At 43.2% G+C, this 24,011-nt stretch overlaps 2 protein-coding genes across 3 annotated transcripts; one reads left to right on the top strand and one right to left on the bottom strand.

The window, feature by feature from the left end:
• Positions 1-13,122: 13,122 nt before the first annotated feature.
• On the top strand, positions 13,123-14,120 carry LOC125525178. 2 transcript variants are annotated; one of them, XM_048690195.1, is made up of 3 exons: positions 13,123-13,391; positions 13,593-13,721; positions 13,866-14,120. In XM_048690195.1, the coding sequence occupies exons 1-3, from the start codon at positions 13,161-13,163 to the stop codon at positions 13,983-13,985; spliced, it is 480 nt and encodes a 159-aa protein (XP_048546152.1). In that variant the 5' UTR covers positions 13,123-13,160; the 3' UTR covers positions 13,986-14,120. The 2 variants fall into 2 exon arrangements, with proteins under 2 accessions (XP_048546152.1, XP_048546151.1); XM_048690194.1 differs by having other exon boundaries at positions 13,873-14,120.
• Positions 14,121-19,306: 5,186 nt separating this feature from the next.
• On the bottom strand, positions 19,307-23,847 carry LOC125521828 (probable beta-1,3-galactosyltransferase 2). The gene is made up of 11 exons (XM_048686890.1): positions 23,285-23,847; positions 22,216-22,315; positions 22,058-22,116; positions 21,751-21,947; positions 21,557-21,620; positions 21,359-21,431; positions 21,145-21,265; positions 20,943-21,030; positions 20,728-20,853; positions 20,479-20,588; positions 19,307-19,958 (listed from the first exon to the last, which is right to left on the bottom strand). Exons 1-11 carry the CDS (start codon positions 23,398-23,400, stop codon positions 19,810-19,812), a joined length of 1,203 nt encoding a protein of 400 aa, XP_048542847.1. The 5' UTR covers positions 23,401-23,847; the 3' UTR covers positions 19,307-19,809.
• Between the last annotated feature and the right edge of the window lie 164 nt (positions 23,848-24,011).

Raw genomic sequence — 24,011 nt, forward strand, 5'->3', positions numbered from 1 at the left:
TCTTAATACGCTATGAACATTTTCTAAAACACGATGAAATTTTAAAAAATAGATGATGACCACTTTTTAAATACAAGATATAGGTTCTTAATTTGTTTCCATTCTTATATTTTGCTCCGAACATATCTCTAATCAGCGGTAAATATTATTTCAAATACACAATGAATTTATTTTTAAATATTCTGTGAACATTTTTTATATCCTATGAACGTTTCAAAATTATGATGAATCTTTTAAACATACTCCATGAAATTTTTTCGAACCTCAGATGAACATTTTTTCCATGTGCGGTTAACTTGTTTTAATATATGCAATGATCTCAATAGTTAGTAGATGGTGAATATTTTTTTAAACGTGATTATCTTTTAAAAGAGGTAGACATTTTAAAAATACAATGATTTGTTTGAAAATTTTATGAATATTGTTTCAAATATATGATCAAGATTTTTAAATATTGGGTGAACATGTACTAAATATGATTTTTTTAATATGCTATTCTTATTTTCAACTAATTTCTAAACATTTTTGGAAAAGGTATTTTTCTGATACAAGTTGAATCTTTTTTTAGGTGCTTGGTGAACATTTTTAATAGGAATAAAAAACATAGAATATTTTAAAATACACGACGAACAGTTTTCAAATATGCAAAAAAAAATACTCGATGATTTCCTTAAAAAGGCAATGAATATTTTTTGAATATGTGATGAGCATCTTTTGAAATAAATGATAAAATTTTCTTCAAAAAGGTGGTGAATTCATTATAAATTATATGATGATTTGTTCTAATTGTGTGATGACCACTGGACGAATATGTATAATTTTTCATTTTTGTAATACATGCGTTTCCTAATATTTAAACACCTTAACTCTTTTTTATAAAATATAAAAATATATTATCCATTTTAATAATACACATTTTTTGTATTTTTAAACAGCTGTTATCAAAGTATTTTCCTCTTAAGTATTTGAACAGACAAAATGTAAAAGGAAATATGCACGTTAGACGTGCCGGTCCACGGGCTTTCGACACACATTTGCGCCTTCAACGCTAGTTGTTGCAACTGGCACTCTCGGGCCGTGCCCCTGGGCCAGCCCAATAATCCCTAGAACCTGCTCTCAAACACAGGGAATTTATTATGATATTTTATTCCTGACGCCATTTTGAGAGCAGAGGGATTCGAATTCCACACGGAGCATTGACAGTTGTCCCTAATCACCACTAGGTCAAGTTCATTTCAGTGACCGCAAGTTGGAAATAGTGCCATTTGACCCTTCCTTCAGTAAACATATATTGAACCATATCAGCTTATTCTGTAACCCAAGGGTCGGATATCAGATACTGGAATTTGATCTTGAGACCACATTCAGAGAAAATGAATTACTTGATTCTACGCTTTTCCACTGACGCTGGATCAAGACGAAGGGTAAAGACCTTCGAGTTGCCGCCGATGGCGATATTTTCAAAAAGTAAGGTCTGCCGGTTTGCAACTTCGAAGCAGAAAAGGAAAGATAACGTTAGCCGGTTTCCAGTTCCTTACCATTATTTTAAAACGAAAGTATATATTTGAATAATAATTCTAAAAAATATTGAAAGCAACCACGAAATTTGAAAAAAACATTCATAAAAATTGGAAAAAGTTCCTGGAAACTAATAAAGTTCATCAATTTCAAGAAGTAGTTCACAAATTTTAAAAAGTCTATCAATTTTGAAATTTTGTCGTCAATTAAGAGAAAAATTTGCCAAATATTAAAAAAATTCGTCTATTCTGGGAAAAAGTTCACAAATTTGAAAAAAGTTCATCAAATTTCAAAAAATAAATTAATTTTAGAAAATTTCACAAATTTATGAAAGTCTATCAATTGTGAAAAAATCACAAATTTGAGAAAAAGTTCATTGATTTTGAAAAAAACATTCATGCATTTAGGAAAAAAGTTCATCGATTTTGAAGAAAAAGTTCGGGAACTTGGAAAAAGTTAAGGAATTTGAAAGAAATTTGTGCATTTATGAAAACATGAATAAAATGAAAGAACAGGAGAAAATAAAAACTAAGCAAAACCATCAAAAAACTCACGAAATGGGTAAAAACTGGCTTGGGAATTTGAAATAAAAAAGGAATAAAACTAACTGAGCACAAGCGGCTATGCGGTGCAGTGGAAGCAGTCGCTAGTTCGAACCCTTTCACCTGCACTTGTTTTTTTTATGTTCTAAAAAACTTATTTCTTTTTGAAGATCAACAGAAATATAAAGGAGGAATGGACCGGTCCAGATCTGAGAGGGGGGACATAAGCATGCACTTACGTGTACAGTTTTTGTATTCATGTCCCTCAATAGAAAAATGTTAAGTTTTTCATTCAATTTTTTCGTTTCCTAAAAAACCATCAATTTGTTCGTATTTCATTTTTGTAAAAAGCATATTAACGGGCGCCTGAAGCGTCAAATAGGACATGTCCAGTTTTCCGCGGACTGGTCGCGGAGTTGGGAGGAGAGGGAGATGGGCGTGGCTCTGTCCCGCTGCGACACATCCTAAATCTTCCGGCCCATAAGCATGCAGTTACATGTGCAGTTTTTGTTTTCATTTCTTTAAAATAAAACTGTTAGATTTTTCATTCAATTTTTTCGTTCCCTAAAAAATTTCAATTTGTTCGTATTTTATTTTTGCATATATTTTACAAAAAATATTATATATATATATATACAAATTTATTTATTTCATACAACTTAATGTACATCGGTTTACAAAAAATGTTGCACTGTGAATTTGAAAATATTAACACATTGTGATGTTTTTTTAATTTAATTTTAAAATGTTAATACAATTCAAAAAATGTTCGTGAAAATTAAAAATATTAATACATTTCAATAATATGTATGTGAAATTTTTAGAAAATGTTTTACAATATAATATATGTTTGTTTAATTTGAAGAAATGTTTCGTACCATTCAGAAAAACGGACATCACATTCAAAAAAAGTTCATGCATTTCAAAAATATATTTATGTAATGTGAGAAAATGTTTATACGATGTAACAAATGTTCGCATAGATTAGAAAAATGTTTTCTAACATTAAAATAGTTTTTAACATGTATTCGTAAAATGTTTAACACATATTGAGAAACTGTTCAAAAATATGTATTTGAAAAAAGGTTAACCATATATTTGAAAAAAAATGATGGTGTATAAAAATGTTTTATATATGTACTGAACATGCACAATGTGTTTGAAAAAAGAATAGACGTCAAAAAATATATTTTAAAAAAGGTAAAAATGCATAGAAAAATATTCCTGATGTACTATAAAAAGGTCATGTGTTGAAAAAAAAATGAAAAGAGAGAAATAAACAAAAAGAAAAAACCCAAAGAAAACCTGTGAAAAGCAGAACAAAAGACAAAGAAAAAGTAATAAAGAAAAAACAGAAGAAAAAAAGGCCGCAAAGACTAAAAAAACAGATAAAACCCACACAGGGAAAAAACACGCTGCTGCTACAGTAAAGGGACGACCGAGTAGCGTCGGCGTGAGAGCAACGGGCGATTTATAGCTTCTTCTGATGGAGATCGATTGGATTTGGTGATGCTGGAGAGTTCTAGAACGGGCCCTAAATAAGCAAATATATACTCCTCACGATGATCAGATCAATACAACAACAAAGTAATGTTGATTTTTCATATATATATTTTCTAAAAGGAAAGCAAGCGAGTAATATATATTTTCTATACCCGCAAGAAAAAGAAATATATATTTTCTAAAAGGAAAGCAAGCAAGAAGACCATCCCACGCGTACGGTCGCGCACAACTCCAACTGGAAATCCAAAAAACATCTTATTGTGCTATTATTACATGATAGCATACATCACCGATGAGCATTTGGCAAGAATGGTGGGGGGAGAACCCCGCCGATCTCCCTCTCCTTCCACTCTTTTATCATCGCATCACCCCTCTCCGCTATCTCCTCATATTTATAAGTAATCTTGTCGGGATCTTTTCAAGCACTAAAACATAAAAGCTCCCCTACGTACACTGATACAATTCCTAATCAATCAAACCACTACAAGATTTAAAAAAATTAACGTAAGAACGAAGAACAAAGCTCCTCATGTCGGCCGAGCTTGTAGTTGTACATGAGTGTACAAGCATCCCACGCTCTGAAGGGGCCACCAGCGAATTTTCTTCTATCCACCATCTTGACATGTGAAACTATACAATATCAATCGGCACTCCTGAGCTTGCCTAGCGCTCCGCTCCCTCCCTCACGCCTAGCGCTCCGCTCCTAGCGCTGCCGGTGGCCACTCCGGCCCCGGCGTCCACCTACGTTATCACTTTTCTGCTGATCTTCTCCTTCCTAGCCATGTCTCTTGTTGTTAGAATAAATCTGAGGCATTCCATCGATCTACCAAGGGCCAAACAATCACACAAGCATCGACACCGAGATTTGTTAACGAGGTTTACCATCATGGCTACATCCCCGGGGCATGACTACGGGTGCACCTCCCCATGACACTGCTACAATACCGCACCCTAGCCGCCCGGGTGCCGGCACACACCGCCGGCTCCCCCGCGTGCCTGTGCTATTATGTTGGCATGGGTTACATCGTGTGTCTACCCCGCTATATATGAGAGGCTTAAGATACAAGTGTCCTAATAGGACACGACTCCGTAATCCTATCTACAGACCGTACGACTCAGAGTCCAACTGTAACCTACCTTGTACAATAATATTCGACACAATTCTAACAAACTCCACCTTGGCGAATATTCTCCACCATCTTGGATTCTTCCATGCATCAAATTTCCATGTACATTGGACTTGAGATACGCCATAAGTACCGCTGCTACTCCCAGATTCCATGTGACTCCACCTGCAACTGTAGTCCCTTCTCGTCTTCTTCACAGTCAATACTTGAGCAAAATTAAGTTTCTCATTACTCTACTTTATACTCCCAACTTCCGGAGAATCCGTTCAACGCCATCACACACCGACCACTGTCTGCGTGAAAGTGAACAATTCATATATTGAACGTCACATATAAGAGTTACCTGAACTCAACTTTACCGCTCTTTCATGACCGTCTGTCTGAAACTTGAAGAAATTTCACCGTCGCCTTGTGTCACCCTGAGTCAAATTCGCAGTTGTCTCACTCTTTTTCCCAGATAGTCTCTGACACGTCCCATAGCTATAGCACTCTGCCTCCTTCTATACTTGTCATCCGCACTTCGCCATGTGCACTGAACACCACAGAATATACAGCCATGTACTCTCTCAGCTTTTGACAATTTCAGACTCTCCGCCACTTTCTCAGATTCTTCATAGTCAACTCCTGTCCATCAACTAGCATCGATAGATCTAGTCACCAACTTGAATCTGGTACTCGTCAACACTGCTTCAGCACCCCCTGCACAATTTGTCTGACCACATGTCTGGCCATCAGTGCCTTGGCATGTCGCTGTGTCCCGTGCTTACCGCACGCCTCGCCGCTATCACCGCGTCGAGCCTCTGCTGTCCTGGTCGAGTCTCCCGGGTAGCTAGCCCACACTGCCTCAACCCCCACTGCAGAGAACCATCGATCATCACCGACCGATGCCGAGTATCACGCCTCCATCAGACCACTGGTACCCAGTCTGATCCACGTGTCTCTCGTTGTCCCGCTGAAATAGGCTTCGACTCTCCGAATTCTTACGCCGTAGCCCCTTCATCGGCACAGAGTGAAGTCTTCCATTAAACTCCATCTCCACCTTCAACATGACTCCATGGTGGTTGTACGTGCCACCCTCCCGCGCCCTGTCGACTCCAAACTCTCATGTGCACCGTCTTGAATCAACCCCGCGCCATAGTCTGTCGAAGCCGCACAAGCCCTCAGGCCCGCACCACATGTTTCCACGCCCCAGAAGCCAGCCACCATCAGCATCACGCTCCTATGTCGTCGTCACTGAAATCACCGCCGTCTTCTGCTTTGACCAACAACCCCGTCGATCCATCAGACTATCCAGTCCGACCTAGCCGAATTATCTGACTGCAACCATGCTTCACCCTGCGTCATGTCCGCCTCGCACATCTTCGTGCATTGCTTAACACCTTGTGTATGCATGAACCTGACGACGCGCTTGCCTGCGCGCTCCGTTGCATGTCCACACGCTCCAAGCCATCCGATCAAACCAACCTAGCAAAACTTCCATGCATACTTGAACGGACAAATCGCTTGTCTGCAAATTATCTTGCCCATGTTTGATATATTAACCTCTTCGTGCACCCAGCAGAAAATCAGATCGTAATGATCCATCCCAACTACTCCGTACACACGCGTTGGACCTAGCAACTCCTCTTTTTTTTTTAACCAAACAAATCTCAGGTAGCCTTTGTATTGCACAGCACGCACACGTACACCTCTGCACCAGTAGCACTTCTCCTTGACCTTAGCGCATGCAGCCACCAGTGGGCCTTGCCTGGACCTAGGGCGCCTAGCAGTAATGTATTCCTGCATACGCACGCAGCAGCCTCGCCTGGCCGCACACGCCGTACTGCCTTGGACCTGTGCACAAAGGGATCTTAGCCCGGACTGGACTCGGCCGCGTCGCTGCTGCACGTCTGCCGTCCGATGCATGCACTTTACGCAGCCGCCGCTATCTCCAATCTAACCGACGTCTGCACCACGCGCCGCCAGCCTGTTGTATGCTGTCTCGCCGTGATCGCTACCGGTACTCGCCGACTTCTCCAGATCAATTTTCATGTTTCTGTCCGAACATCATTGATCCACGTCGAGCTTTTATCCTCTAAATCAACAAATCCACAACCTTCTGGCAACCTTTTTTTTTTTGCGGGATAATGTGGGTTTTATTCCTCAGAAACAGAATTACAGTCTGCTAGTACATCATGTGTAACTATGTCTGGCACACGGCGCAACCAACAAGCGGTGCTACCACCAGATCTTCCAATACTAGCTAAACTATGAGCAACTCTATTTTGATGACGCTCAATTTTCAACGGAATAAACCCACGTGAGTCCAGAGTTTTCTTGATCTCCAACATGAGATGACCATATGTAGAACGGTCCAACGAGTCATCAGTCAATGCAGCAATAACGGCCACGTTATCGGATTGGATCACAATTGGCAATTCTGACCGCTGTATACTCATTGACAATCCTTCAAGAACAGCGCTAATCTCTGCTTCAAGGGCATCTTTGCAGTTGAACAGGTACCGATAAGCCGAGAAGATAACCTCCCCCTTGGAATCCCTAAGCACCATGCCGGACCCGGCTAGTCCTGTCTCCTTCACAAATGATCCATCCGTAGATAGTGCGACCCATCCCAGGGGAGGTTTTGGCCAGGGTGCACGTTTAGCACTAATAGGAGCCGGGATGGCCACCTGTTCATCGACGGTCATTTTTCCTTTAATGATATCCTCAATGCTGTGCTTCTGGGCCTGATTGAAAGAAGATAAATAGCTGCATAAAAAGTCTTTTGTGATGTCAAGCGGTAGAGTGGCTTTATGGTGCAACTGGTCATTCCGTACAGACCATATACGCCAAAGCAACATGATAATCATTGCACATATCTTCTCTGTCCTATCCGCAAGCAGTGACATTAACCATTCCGGCCCCGTGTAGATTAACTCATCATTAGTCGGGAGTGGCCAAACCTGCCTCATTGTATTCCATATCGCGACAGAGCTTGGACATGTTATTAATGCATGAAATGAGTCATCCTTTGAATCTCCGCACAGCCGACAAACTTCAGATTCGCTAATGTGACACTTTACTTTGCATGCTGCAGTAGCTAACACGCCAACCGAGACCTTCCATGCAAATGTTCTCATTTTATGTGGTACTTGGGCCTTCCACACCCAGTTCCAACATGCGCGATTCCCCTCAGGTCTTGAGCTGCTAGCACCTGGGTTGTGACGTCGTATGTGCTCCTGCATCGCCCAATGGTAGGCCGATTTGACTGAGAATTGCCCAAACTTGCCCGGAAACCATGCAAGAAAATCATCATCCTGGCTCGGTGATGTTCGAATGCTCTGGATCACTTGCACGTCTACCGGCCAAAAATGTTCATTTAGAAGATCAATATTCCAATTACCTCTATGATCAAGAAACTCAGAAACTCTGTTCAGTCGACATCTTCTTTTTGGGGTAATTGGTTTTAGCACAGGCCCTCTTGGGATCCATGGATCTCGCCAAGTTCTGATACTTACCCACTCTCCATATCATGCCTTTTTTCACCAGCTCTAGCCCATGTTCTATACCTGTCCAGACAGCAGAAGCATTGCCAGTAAACACAGTGTCCACCAAGCTGCCAGAAGGGTAATATTTGGCACACAACAGTCTCGCGACTAAACTTTCGGGGTGTTCAATTAATCTCCATGCCTGCTTGGCTAGGAGAGCTTGGTTAAAAGCTCTCATGTCCCTGAATCCCATTCCACCCATAGCTTTGGGTAGTATCATTTTATCCCAAGCAAGCCATGCCATTTTCCTCTTCCCATTCTCCACACCCCACCAGTATTGCCTTATCACGCGGGTCAAGTCATCACAAACTGACATGGGCAATTTAAAAACACTCATAACATATGTAGGTATTGCTTGTGCAACCGCCTTAATAAGAACTTCTTTACTTGCCATGGACATATACCTCTCGCTCCAATCCACTAGCCTCTTGCTCAACTTGGCTTGAAGTGGTTCTAATTTACCTTTGTTCATTCTCCCCTCTGGGACCGGAAGACCCAGGTATTTTGGTTCAAATACTTCCTGAGCAACTCCCAATATATTTTTAACTTCATTTGAGGTCGTCACTGGGCAATTGTCTGCAAACAAGATGGAACACTTCGCCGGGTTAATGAGTTGTCCCGTAGCCTCCGCATATGTGTTCAACACCCCCTTGAAAATTGTCGCTTGTTCAGAACTCGCCCGAAAGAAGAGCAATGTATCATCCGCAAATAGAAGATGAGAAATTTCCGGAGCTCTTCTACAAATTTTTAATGCTTCTAGGCCATCATCTCGTATTGCTTTATGTAACAAGGCGGACAAAGCATCAGCCACAAAAAGAAATAAGAAAGGTGATAAAGGATCACCTTGTCGAAGTCCCCTTGTCGGTGTAAACTGGGCCAACAACTTCCCATTAAACTTGACCGAATACTTCACTGATTTAACACATTCCATGATCCGGCTCACCCATGTACCTGAGAAGCCCCACTTCAGAAGTGCCTTCTCCAAGAAATCCCAATCAACGCGATCGTACGCCTTCGAAATATCCAACTTGTATGCACAATAACTCTAACTTTGAAGAGCAGATTGGATATGATGTATACACTCAAAGGCAATAATTGTATTATCAGTGATAAGTCTCCCTGGTATGAATGCACTTTGGTTCTCCGAAATAAGATCCGAGAGAAGAGGCCGCAGTCGGTTTACCAAACATTTGGAAACAATCTTATATATGACATTACAGAGACTAATAGGTCTAAAATCCTTCAGGTCAGCCGGTGAATTTACCTTAGGGATAAGAACTATAGCCGTGTCATTGACTCCTGCTGGCATCTTTCCGGTTGCAAAAAATTCCAATACGGCTGCTGTAATCTCCTCCTTCAATATGTTCCAGTTCCGCTGAAAAAACCTCGCTGGGAAACCATCTGGTCCCGGCGCCTTAATGGGGCCAATTTGGAATAGCGCATCCGCCACTTCCTTCTCCGTGAATGGCGCATCAAGTAACTCATTCATATGGGGTGTAACCTTTGTATCGATACACCCTAAAAGAGCCTCATATGTCAAGGTAGGATCCTTAGTGTACAACTCCTGAAAATAAGAGCTAGCCATCAGCTCCATTTCACTAGGAACAGAACTCCATGTACCATCACTTTTGCGCAGTTGCCTGATAAGATTCTTCCTAGCACGCCACACTGCCTTTCTATGGAAATATTGTGTGTTCCTGTCCCCCTCCTTTAACCAAGTGATACATGACCGTTGAAGCCACAACATCTCCTCACGTACAAAAGTTCGTCCAAAACAAACATCTTTTCTTTAATCACCGCTCTCTCTTCATTATTTAATTGCAAATCCTCTAGTTCTGTAGCAAGCGTTCAATCTGTTTAGAGACATGACCAAAATGTTCTCGACTCCATTCCTTCAGTTCTGTCATAACTGTTTTGAGATTTGCAGCAACATCTCCTAAGTTGCTAGCTTTCTTTTTAGACCAAGCATTAGCTATTACACCGGGGAGAGCAGAATGCCTCTCCCACATAATTTCGCAACCTTGCTCATGATACCACTTGTTAGAATAAATCTGAGGCACTCCATCGATCTACCGAGGACCAAGCAATCACACGAGCATCGACACCGAGATTTGTTAACGAGGTTCACCAGCATGGCTACATCCCCGGGGCATGACTACGGGCGCGTCTCCCCATGACACTGCTATAATACCGCACCCTGGCCGCCCGGGTGCCGGCACACGCCGCCGGCTCCCCCGCGTGCCTGTGCTATTATGTTGGCATGAGTTACATCATGTGTCTACCCCGCTATATATGAGAGGCTTAGGATACAGGTGTCCTAATAGGACACGACTCCGTAATCCTATCTACACACCGTACGACTCAGAGTCCAACTGTAACCTACCTTGTACAATAATATTCGACACAACTCTAACACTTGCAGATCTAAATTTCGACCGAGGACAGGACTTCGCGGCTGAAGTTTGGAGAAAATGGGGTGTCACGATCAACTTTGAGGAAGGGAAGGATATGGAGGAATTGATCCTTGTTGCCGAGTTCACCAGATCTCGTATCAGCCTCACTGAGGAATCAGTTAGCACTATCCTCCTCTCTTGCTTTGGTGGGCGCGCTTCTCTCTATAAGGTATCTCGTCTTCAGAATTGGTCTTTCAAATTTTCCGTCTCATCCAAAGAAGTTGGTTTCTCCATTATCAAAGAGGGGAATGTTTCGCTCCCCCTAATCAATATCAATTTCCTTCTTTGGGGTGATGGAGGTCCTAATTCCAGCTGGGAACTAGATCAATATCTGCAAGAGAAAGAGGATGAATGGACCCATATCTTCAGAAACCATCCTAGGAAATCTTATCTTCAAGCTCTTAGATCTCCTGCTACCTTCAGAGATTCTAGCCTTGCGGTTCGTCCGGTCGATCGTCAGGATCTTGCGCGTTCTCCGCCTGCCACTCATGCCGCTCATCAACAAGGAGTTAATGCCCATTATTCGTCAGTTACTACACATGAGGCGGGATCATCTCGTTTTCAAAAAGGCCCACAGAGAGACTACTGCGTCCGATGTCTTCTTCCGGGCCATATCCGGCCCAACTGTAAGAATCGTATCAAATGCCACAAGTGCAAGAGATGGGGACACATTGGACGAGATTGCTACTCGCAGGCCCAACAAGACCCGGTCTACAAGCCCACTTCTCAGAGTCGCCCGACGGTAGAGTTTTCGAGGCAAGTGGCCACTGTTCCCGCGACTGTGACTAATCAGGCAGTCACACCGCCGGCCGCCCCTGCTAATCGCATTAATGCCCCTCCTCTCCGCCGGGTTGGTAGCCCTCTTTGTAGCTCCTTCCAAAATTCCGTCGCCCAGCGTCTTCTAGCAGCCACAATCTCGCCCAATCCAAACCCCATAGCTTCATCTTCCACATTGCCACAGACTAGCAGAGCAGGTGCCATGGCCACCTTCCCGTTCGACCCAACGCCTTTTCTTCCGCCAAACCACCAGAGCATCGAGGTGGAAGGAAGACCCGTGCGCATCAAGATCATCAATGGTGCGGCGCCGGCTTCCCATGAGGAATGGGCCATCGCCACGATTGTTCCTATGCCCAATCTTCCGGTGGCGTTCTCTACGATCAGAGAGGTACTCACTGACTTCTTGGATGACAAGCACATAGGGTTTTCAGAGATTGGGCCATGTCCTTTTGGCCAAGCGTACATCAAGCTAGCGAGTGTCTTTGATAGGGACTCACTGGTTACTGATAGTCCCCACCCTTTCACTGATGTTCATGTGGTTTTCCAACCACACAATAAGGGCCTGAACTAGAGACGGGTAGTTATGAACAGAGACGCTTGGATACTTCTTTGTGGTTATCCGTTTGACAGAACAGACATTCAAGAACTCAACAATGCTGTCAGTAAATTTGGAAAATTCCTAAGCTGGGACAGGAATAGAAGTACTCGTGCCAATCTGATGGTTAAAGTGAGAGTGGAGCAGTTGAGTGACATCCCTGCTAGCCTTGTCTTTGGGGAGGGTTATGACTTTCATACTGACTCCCTCACTGTCCCAATAGTTATTTTGAAGCATCAGATTTTGGGAGCCGAGGTCTCTGATGAAGATCCAATTGATCCTTTTGGTAATCCACATCCGGCGCCTGCACAACTCAATTTCCATCCAAATCAACATAACCATTTTCTTGGACCACTTCAGCAGCATGAGCATGATGATGTTCATTTACATGACCAGCAGAACAATCCCCAGCTTGATCTCCAACTTGCTCTACAACCAATACAAGGATAGGTGGCCAATCAGTTACAGGAGGTTGAGGAGGATGTGGGGATTTACCAGGCTGGGGACATTGGGCTTTACCACCAATTGCAGATATTGAGCTCCATGCAGGTGAATTTCTGGCTCTTAATGATCTGATGGATCCAATGGAAGAGGAAGTTAATGTGGCACATGAAGCAAATAGTATTCTCACTGGCTCTCAAGCTCCACCCGACAACAGTATGAGCTCTGATGCATCTGCCAATGGCCCTATGGAGCCAATGCCTGCATTGATACCAGATTTGAATGAAGTGCAGCCCAATGGACCAGAACTGGAGCAGGATTTGGCCCAACAAGATATACCTTTGCCTGTCTTGGGCCTGCAGGAGTTACCTGGAGCCCAACATATTAATCCCTTGCCTGTGCAACAACATGCTCACCATGTGCAGCCACTGGCCCAGCTGGTAGACCCCATGATTGCAGCTCTCAACACTGTTGGAATTTGGGACAACAGAAACTCTGTTGATGACCCTATGCTCTCTGAAATACTGGCTAATGCTAGTATTTTGAATTCCATCTCTAAGCCTGATAATATGCAGAGACTTGAGGTGTCAGAGAACACTGCGGTGGCTATGGAAACAGTGAAGGACACTAGTCACCCCCTGCCTTTAGCTGCTCAGGTTAATGATAAAGAGTTAGAGATGGCTAAGGAGAATACAGGTACAGACAACTTTTCTGAATTATCTGCTCCACCTGGCTTCCCTATCAGAGCCTATGCTAACCAGAACCACACACTTTGCCCAGAATCCTCCTCTGTTAGAGACCATGAGGTTCTACAAAAAGTCAATGAGGAAGCCCTGCTTGGTAAGGAAGGTGCAAGGATTTGGAAACAACACTTTGCTCCAAAACCTAACAGTGACAACATTATTCAGGTACCTTCAGACTGGGTCAACTTTCTTTCAGTTAATTTCCTTAATCCAGAAAAATTCCCTTGGGAAAAGAAATTCATCTCATCCACAGTTTGGGAAATCATCAAGCAAGCATCTTCTTGTAATTCTACTCTTCCTTTCTCTGTCCCTGAGATCTATCATGGTAGTGATGTCTTGGCATGTCTTGCATCTACTCCTTCTCAGGATTCTCAGGAACATGTTGTGGAGACATCAGAGGACAAGTGTGCTTCTGAATCTATGTCAGCCTCTTCTACCTCTGCTCTCCATAAAAACAAGAAGAGGAAGGATAACATCCCCATGGTGGAAACTGAGGTAAGGAGGAGTTGCAGACTACAAAAACTATCTAAAGGTTTCAAGCAAGCAGTATGTAGAGATAAGAATAGTCTGGCTTGCCATGTTTCACCTCCTACTCTATCTACTAAAATAGTTAAATCTCTGAACTCCTCCTTCTGTAAGGTTCCAGACAAGGAGATTCCAGGAGGTCTCCCCAGTAAGAGATCTAAGAAAGGAAAGGGAGAAGGCCAGGAGATGGAAGGTGGCAAGGGCACCAAGGAGAAGAACAAGAAATGGCTCTAAAGCCATTCCTGAGAGCTTGAGAGACTTAGTTCCTCTATCATACCTTTATGTATGCAATGTGTCTGATGTATCTGCTGTCCTTGTCCCTTGTGAACAGTTGTTGGAGCACTTTTCATATGTTTAATCTGATGCAGACTTTTAGGTATATCCCTCTGCAAGATCTTTCCTTTTTGCTTGTCCTGGGTTTTATATGCCTTACTTCTCCTCCTTCAAGTGTTGTGAATGCTAGTACTGCTCTATATCCCTATGATGAACAGAAATTGGAATATTTTGAATTGGAATATCCGAGGTCTTAATGATCCAAATCTAACAAAGTGCAGGAATCAAGATGTGCCATCCTTTGTCTTCAGGAAACCAAGAGGGAGCAGATTGATTCAGCCTATCTCAAGAACTTCTATCTTAGAACTATCTCGAAATTCTCTTATCTTCCTTCTGTGGGTGCCTCTGGGGGTCTATTGATTGCTTGTAATGACAACATCTTCTCTGGCCAACTCCACCATATCAATGATTTCTCTTTGACCATCCAATTTTCTTCTAAGTTGGATGGTGATTCCTGGTTTCTGACTAATGTTTATGGGCCATGTCAACCCAATGAGAGAGCAGAGTTCATCAATTGGTTTCAGAACTTTCCTATGGCTGATGATGCAAACTGGATTATTATGGGTGATTTCAACTATATCAGGTACCCTCATAATAGAAGCAGAGAAGGAGGGTCCATTGATGATATGCTCTCTTTAAATGAAGCTATAAACAGACATGCATTGATTGAAATCCCTTTAAAGGGCAGAAATTATACTTGGAGTAATATGCAAGATGCTCCTTTGCTGGAGAAATTGGACTGGTCTTTTACCTCTGAAGCATGGACTCTTAAATTCCCTAGCACCTTGGCTCTTCCTCTTGCTAAAACTACATCTGATCATATTCCTATTATGATTTCTATTGGCACAAACATCTCAAAATCCAAGGTCTTCAGATTTGAGAACTACTGGTTAGAACATAATCAGTTCAGAGAGGTTGTACAGAATATTTGGACACAACCAGTGGATGTACAAGACAGTGCTAAAGTGATTGCTACCAAGTTTAAAAGATTGAGGAAAGGTCTGAAGAACTGGGCTAGGGGTCTTTCTGATTTGAAGAAGGTCATTGACAATTCTAATTTCCTTATTCTTTGTTATGATTATTTTGAGGAATACAGAAGCTTGACCACTGATGAAAAAGAAGGCAGAGATGCTGTTAAGGAACATTTACATGTCATACTAGAGCATCAAAGAGTCTATTGGAAACAGAGAGCAACTATTAGGCAGATCAAAGTGGGAGAAGCCAACACTAAGTACTTTCAAGCCAAGGCCACTATCAAAATGAGGAATAATTGTATTGCAGTGTTGAAGGATGAGAATGGATTGGAGCATCATGAACACAATGCCAAGGCTGCCATACTTCTAAGGGCTTTTAAAGCAAGAATGGGCACTTCAGCAGCCACCAGCAACCCTCTCCAAATCCACCAACTATTAAACCCTTTGGATGATCTCTCTGCTCTAGAAGCCCCTTTTTCTAAAGAAGAAATTGACAAGGTGGTGCATAGCATGCCTGCAGATAAATCCCCAGGGCTGATGGATTTAATGTTGCTTTCTTGAAAAACTGCTGGGACATTATAGCTGCTGATTTCTATAAGTTGATTGAAGACTTTCACTCTGGAAAAGTTAATCGTCAAAGAATTAACTATTCTTTCATCACTCTGATCCCTAAGAAGGATTCTGCAGTTTACCCATAAGATTTCAGGCCAATTTCTTTACTCAACTACACTCTTAAGATTATCACAAAGATTTTGGCAAATAGACTGCAAGGTTACATTCTAAATATGGTGCATAAGAACCAGTATGGGTTTCTGAATAAGAGGTGCATACAAGATTGTCTTGCATGGGCATATGAATATATTCATCAGTGTTATCAGAGTAAACAAGAGCTCATCATGCTGAAATTGGATTTTGAGAAAGCTTTTGACATGCTTAGCCATGACACTATTGTTCAGACTCTGCAAGCCAAAGGATTTGGTGAGAAGTGGATCACCTGGGTCAAGATGATTTATGGCGCTGGATATTCCTCTATCCTTCTGAATGGTTGTACCTGGGAAACAGTCTTAAAAGGGGTCAGGCAAGGAGATCCACTATCCCCCCTCATCTTTGTACTTGCTGCTGATATCCTTCAAAGCATGCTTAATGAGGCCATGAGAAATCAACTAATTCAGTCACCTTTGCAACATAATTCTGCTACTGATTTCCCAATTGTACAGTATGCAGATGACACTGTGCTTATAGCTAGGGCCGATCTTAGGCAAGTTATGCATATCAAGAACCTGCTTTTGCACTATGCTGAATTTCTGGCCTCCAGATTAACTATGCCAAGTCCACTCTCATCTCAATTAACACTGCTCATGAGAAAATGCTGGAACTATCAGCTTTGCTTGGTTGTAAGATTGGCAGTTGGCCTCACACTTATCTGGGTCTCCCTTTGAGCTCTTCTAAACCCAAAGTTCAAGACTTCATGCCTATGTTGAAGAGAATTGAGAACAGATTGCTTAGTTGCTCAACCATGCTATCATCTGGGGATAAGCTAACTCTTCTCAAATCAGTTTTCTCTAGTATGCCTACATTCTTCATGTGTACTCTCATGATCCCAAAGACCGTGCTTAAACAAATCAACTCCTATATGATGAATTGCTTCTGGAGGAAATATGGGACCCAGGACAGAGGCATGGTTCTGATTGCTTGGGATAAAGTTTGCCTTCCTAAATCCCATGGTGGCTTGGGTGTTCTAGATTTGCAGGCTCACAATCAAGCCCTTCTCATGAAGTTTCTGCATAAGTTCCTCAACAAAGAGGACATCCCCTGGGTTAATATTGTTTGGGAAGCTTATTATCAAAACAGCCTGCCAGGAGATAGAATGATTGGATCCTTCTGGTGGAGAACAATACTTAAACTGCTTCCTACCTTCAAGGCACATACAAAATGCAAAGCAGGCAGAGGAGACACAGTACTTTTCTGGTCAGATAAGTGGTTAAGCATGCCTCTCAACACACAGTACCCTGAACTGCATTCTTTTGCTATTTCTGCTAACATCACCTTGGCAGAGGCTCAGCAGAATGTAGACTTGAGCACTATGTTTCATAGACCTTTATCTCTCCTGGCATACCAACAGTTCAATGCTCTACACAACATCTTGACAACTAGGGCAAACATAACAATCAAAGACTCTTGGATCATGGCAGGCAATAATCCAAAATTCTCAGCTATGACCATTTATAAAGCCATGTCTGGTCCTAGCAATGCTCATGAGATCTTTCAGAAAGTTTGGAAAACGTCTTGTAGGCTCAGGCACAAAATTTTCTTTTGGCTTTTGCTCCATGACAGACTGAGCACCAGGAATATGATTCAGCGCAGAAGTATGCATCTAGATGATTACAACTGTGCCCTTTGTTCAGACTCTACTGTTGAAACCAGCACACATCTCTTTTGGGATTGCCAATTTGCTAGCTACTGCCGGTATAGAATTACTCCTGCTAAACACAGAGGCACATCAACATATGATGAAGTTCTTTTCACTCTCAGAGAGCTGCCCAAAGGTATTGCAATGGAAGTGGTGATTATGGGCTGTTGGAGCACTTGGATGATCAGAAATGATAAAATCTTCAAAAAGGTGCCAATAAGTTATGGGTCCTGGCAACATTATCTCCGGGAAGGCATGGAAATGACTAGGCTGAGAGCAAAGGCGAAGAAAGCTGAGTTGATTACCAGTTGGGTCGAGCATAATCTCTAATTTCCTCATGATAGTTATGTTTCCTAAAACTGGTGTTGGCTGATGTCCTGTTGTTGGCTATTTAGCCATTTGTAAATATACTTTACTTTATTTAATATAGAAATACCGTAGAACGTCTACGGTTTCGGCTCAAAAAAAAACCATCTTGACATGTTTCAGTTGATCGCTATAATATCCGGCCACCCTCCGTTAAAGCAAGAATTGTGTATGTGGATGTTCTGTGCCTTTCTCCTTTCAGTAGTATGAAGTCTGGAGAATCTTCAGTTCAGAAGGTTGCGTTCCAGATAGCGTTCGCACTCTCACCGCAGCGCCGATGGACCTCCTTGATCCGATCGGCCGACTTACAGATGCCGCTGCAGCTCCAGTCAAACGACGCGGCGCATACGTTCCCCGCCTGAGCCTTCCGCTCACAATCTGCACAATGGTGACAAGAAAGATCAGTTCAGATATATCTGAAAATTTTAGTGGAAAAAATGATTTACAAAGGTGACTGTGAAAAATTTACAAAGTTTTTTGTTAATTTAATTTTAAAAAAATGTTAATACCATTCAAAAAATGTCTGTTACAATTTAAAAATATTCATGAATTTCAATAACATGTATGTGAAAATTTTAGAAAATGACTACAATATAAAATATGTTTATTTAATTCAAAGAAATGTTTCGTACCATTAAAAAAAGCAGACATTACATTTAAAGAAAGCTCATGCATTTCAAAAGTATATTTGTGTCACTTAAAAAAATGTTTATACGATGTAAACAAATGTTCACATAGATAAAAAAAATGTTCTGTAACATTCAAATAGTTCTTTCAACATGTATTCGTAAAATGTTTGGTACATATTCAGAAAACTGTTCAAAATCATGTATATGAAAAAATGGTTAACCATATATTTGAAAAAAATGTTAAACATGTATAAAAATGTTTTATATATGTACCCAACATGTACAATGTGTTTGAAAAAAGAATAGACGTCAAAAAAATATTCAAAAAAATGATAAATTTGTATAGAAAAATATTCCTGATGTATTAGAAAAAAGGTCATGTGTTGAAAAAAGTTGAAAAGAGAGAAATAAACAAAAGGAAAAAACCCCAAAGAAAACCTGTGAAAACCAGAAAAAAATAAAACCAAAAAGAAAAATGAAATGTAATAAATGAATAACAGAAAAAAGGTCGCAACGAGTGAAAAAGCTGATGAAAACCACACAGGGAAAAAAAACCCCACTGCTACAGTAAAGGGTCGGCCGACTAGCATGCTCACGAGAGCAACGGGCGATTTATAGCTCCTGCAGATGGAGATCGACTGGATTTGATGCTGGAGAGTTCCAGAACATGGCCTAAATAAGTAAATATATACTCCTCACAATGATCATATCAATACAACAACAAAGTAATTTAGATTTTTCATATATATATTTTCTAAAAGGAAAGCAAGCAAGAAATATATTTTCTAAAAGGAAAGCAAGCAAGAAGACCATCCCACGTGTACGCTCGCGCACAACTCCAACTGGAAATCCAAAAAATATCTTATTATGCTATTATAACTTGATAGCATACATCACCACCAATGAGCATTTGGCAAGAATGGTGGGGGGAGAACCCCGCCGATCTCCCTCTCCTTCCACTCTTTTATCACCACATCACCCTCTCCACTATCTCCTCATATTTATAAGTAATCTTGCTGGGATCTTTTCAAGCACTAAAACAGAAAAGCTCCCCTACGTACACTGATACAATTCCTAATCAATCAAACCACTACAAGATTTAAAAAAATTAACGTAAGAAGGAAGAACAAAGCTCCTCATGTCGGCCGAGCTTGTAGTTGTACATGAGTGTACAAGCATCCCACGCTCTGAAGGGGCCACCAATGAATTTTCTTTCATCCACCACCTTGACATATACCAGTTGATCGCTATAATATCCGGCCACCCTCCGTTAAAGCAAGAATTGTATACGGATGTTATGTGTCTTTCTCCTTTCAGCAGCGCTTAAAGTCTGAAGAATCTTCAGTTCAGAAGGTTGCGTTCCAGATAGCGTTCGCACTCTCGCCGCAGCGCCGATGGACCTCCTTGATCCGATCCGCCGACTTGCAGATGCCGCTGCAGCTCCAGTCAAACGACGCAGCACACACGTTCCCCGCCTGAGCCTTCCGTTCACAGTCTGCACAATTGTGACATGAACAGTTAGCTCAAATATGTCCGAATTTTGACTGAAAAAGTGATCTTCTTTCTATACTGATAGGTCTATGTAGAAGAGTTTTCTGTCAGATGTCATCAAATTTTAGTTCACATCGACGAATACTCAGCATATTTGTCATTACACTTCACCGAAGAAACTGTACCTGAGGCGACGTGTTAGTTTAAGAAAAAAAAGGGAAAGATGAGATGTCTAATGTCCGGAAAGACTGATGGCACACGAGGAACCCTAACAACAACGTCGAGAAGCACATGCTTATGACAGCTGATACCACACCTACTTACTGAAGTTGACTGCCAACCGCTCCAGATCCGAACTACATACACATTAAAGAATACTTACGCTGCCTTGCGGAATGATTGCATACAGGCCGACTAAGCTGTGTGTGCTAAAATATTAATCAGCAGCCACATACAGGCGGTAGCCGACTGGCATGTTATGTTACCACCGACGAATTCGTCTCAAAGAGGACGCAATTCAGTACCTGGATGCGTGCCGCAGCAGAGCCGGCGATCGTCGACGTGCTCGGCATCTACTCCGATGAACCAGGCCCCTATCGACACATCCTCGTTGGCATATTTGTGGAGAACATGCCTGAAATGTCGCCATCCAATCATCAGGGTTAGGTTATATATGGTCAGCGATGCGATGGGCAGGTGTTGACTTGTGCGTAGAAAATTCAGTCAGTCGGCACAAGAAGGGAGCACAAAAAACATTCTTAACATTTGCTTACTGGTTGATTGATATGTAGGAGGCCAGATCCTTGGAGATGGCGTACAGCTGACCGCTCGCGTGCCGGAAGTACTTGTTTCCCCACTCGCCGAATTTCCAGTACTCCGGCTCATGGTATTTCACACCCCTGAAACGGCCAACAACTTCATCTCAGCAGCTGCTGCAAGGGAACCAATGCAAGAAGAAAGGCGTCGTAGCAGTGGCGAGCGAGCTTACTCCTGAGCGAGGACCGGGCCTGATTTCATGCAGCCGATGTAGGCTCGGGGCTTGGAACGATGCCTGGCCAATATGCCTCCAAGAGTTGCTGCAGTTTATACGGTCGAATCTCGTCAACACACACACCAGTGAGACAGCTTCATTTAAATGAACAGTGTACTATCTTTTAGACCTCCAAGATCTGCAATAATGTAGCACAGACCTATGTTTACATGCACATCATCGTCCACCTTGACGAAGTACTCTGCGTCCCACGTGGAGACGGCTTTGGCGAAGTAGGATTTCGTCTTCGCTGCGAGCTCCAGGTACCCTTCAACGTGGTCCTGCATGACAGTATGAGTGACTGTTAATACTGCTGTACTACGGCTACATACAATCATCAGTCAGTACTGTGTTGTGCGTTCAAAGGAAGTTACCAGCCTCAGGAAGTCGCCATGCTCTCTGTCTTCCGCGTCAATTGCTCTGTCCAGTATCCCGCCAGATGTTGCACTGGAAAGGGCAAGTTTCAGATGTCAGTAATCTGAATTTATGGTTGGGTTAACATAGATTAACCATACAAAATGTCAAAGTGCACTGTTTTTTTTATAAAGGCAATGCATGATCGATGGACTAACCTATGACCTATGACGAAACGGATGATGATGCCCTTCTCCTCTTCCATCCTCCTTCTTTTCTCCCCTGCAGTAAATCCGGCAAAGCAGGTCAGGGGACACATCACACAAGGTCGGCGCCGAGGCAGCGAAAAGCAGCTCATGGAATTTTTGTTACGAGGAAGTATCTTAAGGCAGGAACAAGAAACTGCAAGAACCTTGAGGCATCCATGTGGCGCGAACTGAATCTCGCCGCTTCCGGCTGCTGAACGCGGTGTTGATGCCGATGACCATGAAGTACTTCCGTTTTGCCGCCGGTTCCGACGACGGTACGCCGCCGTTGAGGATAGAGTCCTGCGTCGCCTTGGCCGAGGCTAGCTCCATTTCCAAGTTTGATATTGTCTTGTCCAGCGTCCTGATGGCACAAGGAATTATTTGTAAGCCTCCACCCAACACTTCAGTGTGGTCTCAGAATTTCTAAGTAGAATGAAAATGATCTACTGTTTCGACACTTGGTCTACTTACTGTATAGCATCTTCAGTTCTTTGGACTTGCCCAACATAGTCTTTTGGCTCGTTATTGATCTATTGTATTTTCAAAAGAAAGGAGGGATCAGTGATCACATCACACAAGCGAAAGTCGGCAATCAGACATGACAAGTGGAAGGATATATGTATGCTTACGCTTTTGAGCGCACAATCACCAGAAGAGACGAGATTCATTTTGTCCAATTCGAGGGCCGACCTCCTGATGATTTCTTTGGATTCCGGGACGGTCCACATCCTGCATCATCAACCAGCAAATAAAATTTACAGCGCCGAACAGAGTCATTTGCGATAGCAAGAGCCTAAACATTAGAAAACACCAGAAAAACGGAAGAAGAGTACTTGTAGCTGTTCGTGATCAGCTAGTAAGCCACTGCCGAATTTTTTATCGGATCAAGTACCCCCAAAAGTGAAAGTGATTATACTTTTACTACTACTAGTACTACTTAGCCAAACCACTTGTGTTCTTCCGGGTGGTGGGGCCGGGGCAACAGAAACCGAACCACTATGTTGTCGGCGACAGGTAGACTGGTGGCAGATGCTGGGCGGGCAGTTCGCGCTTAATGGCCCTGTGGCCTGCTCGCGATGCAGGATCTTGAGACATAAAGAAGCAACTCATCCGCCAGTGAAGTACACCGCGGGGTACAGGCCCCCGGAATTCCACGCTCACGACTCCGGTGGGAGTACGCTACAGCAACAGTCGTGCGGACAGAGAGAGGGGTACGCCAGCTATAGTATTGGTGGTCGCCCTGGGGCCTGTGGGTGGGTACTGGGTAGTACTCGCCTGGCCCTTGGAAAAAATGGGGTGAGGTGATCACAGGGAAGTCGATAAACCAATGGGATTCAGTGATTTTGCAGAGGACTCTGCTCGAGACGGAGACATTCGCTAGGACATGATTGGAATTAGCTGCTGCAAATTTATTCTTCGTGTGTGCAAGCGGCCTAAGAAGCCTAATAACAGGCAGAACGTACACGGGCGGGCATTGTTCATGGCTATCTGGAGCTCATCAAGAACTCAAGGCAAGTCCAAGGAGACAAGCACGAATATGCAAAGAAAAGAAGAAACTGAGCGGTCCAAGCAAAACTGCATGCAGAAACGTCAGAGCGATCGAAACTTGATGAACCATCCAAGCGAACTCACAGAAAATCAGGAGCGGGAAAGAAGAAGGAGAAGAGGAGGAGGAGGAAGAAGAAGCATGGTGTGCACCTGTTGGTGAAGATGAGGCCGACGAAGAAGCTGCTGAGGCAGAGCAGAGAGGTCCATTTCCGGGAGATGGTGCCCCTGAACAGCAGCTCGTCCCCTCCTCCCGACCCCCTCGTCATCTCCCTCCCTCTCTCCCGCTCTCTCTTCCCCTCTCCGCAACACCAAGCCCGGGTCACCTAATGCTGCTCAGGGCCGCTTTACTCTGGGGGAAAGCATGATCACACTACAGAAACTTCAAGCCGAGCATCAAGAATCTAATGGTCCCTGCTTCCACTCCACCTCCACCTCCCGCTGCTCTCGCTCTCACTTTTGTGAGGCGCAAGTCTCCCTCCACCTTGCTTCCCTCTCCGGATTCCTGCCCGGGTTCGCTCCGAGTGGCCGGTGTCTTTGAAGTGAAGGGGAAGGGGAAGGGGAGCGCGAGGAGGAGGACGCACCAACTGCGGGCGTGCGTGCGTGCGATCTCCGATCTGTGATGCGTGTGGGTGAGCCAGCGAGCGGGCGGTGTGGAGTCCGAGGGAGGCAAGGGATCTCGCGCCCGCCCAGATTTATTCGGCAGCGCTTGTCTGGGGGCAGGGCGCGCACCGGCCCGGCTTAATCTGGTGGTTATCTTCTTGGTTTAAACTTTGGGTCTTGGTGGATTATAGAATTATTACTGTCACTGGCATGTCAGCATTAACGCCCGGGTAAAGTTAGTTGGATTGTGAAGGGTTTGGACTGGTGGGGACAAGTT

Source organism: Triticum urartu, chromosome 7 (genome assembly GCF_003073215.2).
Source record: "Triticum urartu cultivar G1812 chromosome 7, Tu2.1, whole genome shotgun sequence".
NCBI classification, from domain to species: domain Eukaryota; kingdom Viridiplantae; phylum Streptophyta; class Magnoliopsida; order Poales; family Poaceae; genus Triticum; species Triticum urartu.

What these genes read in the sequence shown, in the direction of transcription:
- LOC125525178 (XM_048690194.1), top strand. Translation starts at nt 13,161, where the DNA reads ATGGCTAAGGAGAATACAGGTACAGACAACTTTTCTGAATTATCTGCT. An exon ending in ACAGTGACAACATTATTCAG is followed by an intron (nt 13,392 to 13,592) that starts GTACCTTCAGAC and finishes ACTCCTTCTCAG; the next exon opens with GATTCTCAGGAACATGTTGT. An exon ending in TCCCCATGGTGGAAACTGAG is followed by an intron (nt 13,722 to 13,872) that starts GTAAGGAGGAGT and finishes GTAAGGTTCCAG; the next exon opens with ACAAGGAGATTCCAGGAGGT.
- LOC125521828 (XM_048686890.1), bottom strand. Translation starts at nt 23,400, where the DNA reads ATGACGAGGGGGTCGGGAGGAGGGGACGAGCTGCTGTTCAGGGGCACC. An exon ending in TCCTACATATCAATCAACCA is followed by an intron (nt 20,589 to 20,727) that starts GTAAGCAAATGT and finishes GCGACATTTCAG; the next exon opens with GCATGTTCTCCACAAATATG. An exon ending in CTGCTGCGGCACGCATCCAG is followed by an intron (nt 19,959 to 20,478) that starts GTACTGAATTGC and finishes ACAATTGTGCAG; the next exon opens with ACTGTGAACGGAAGGCTCAG.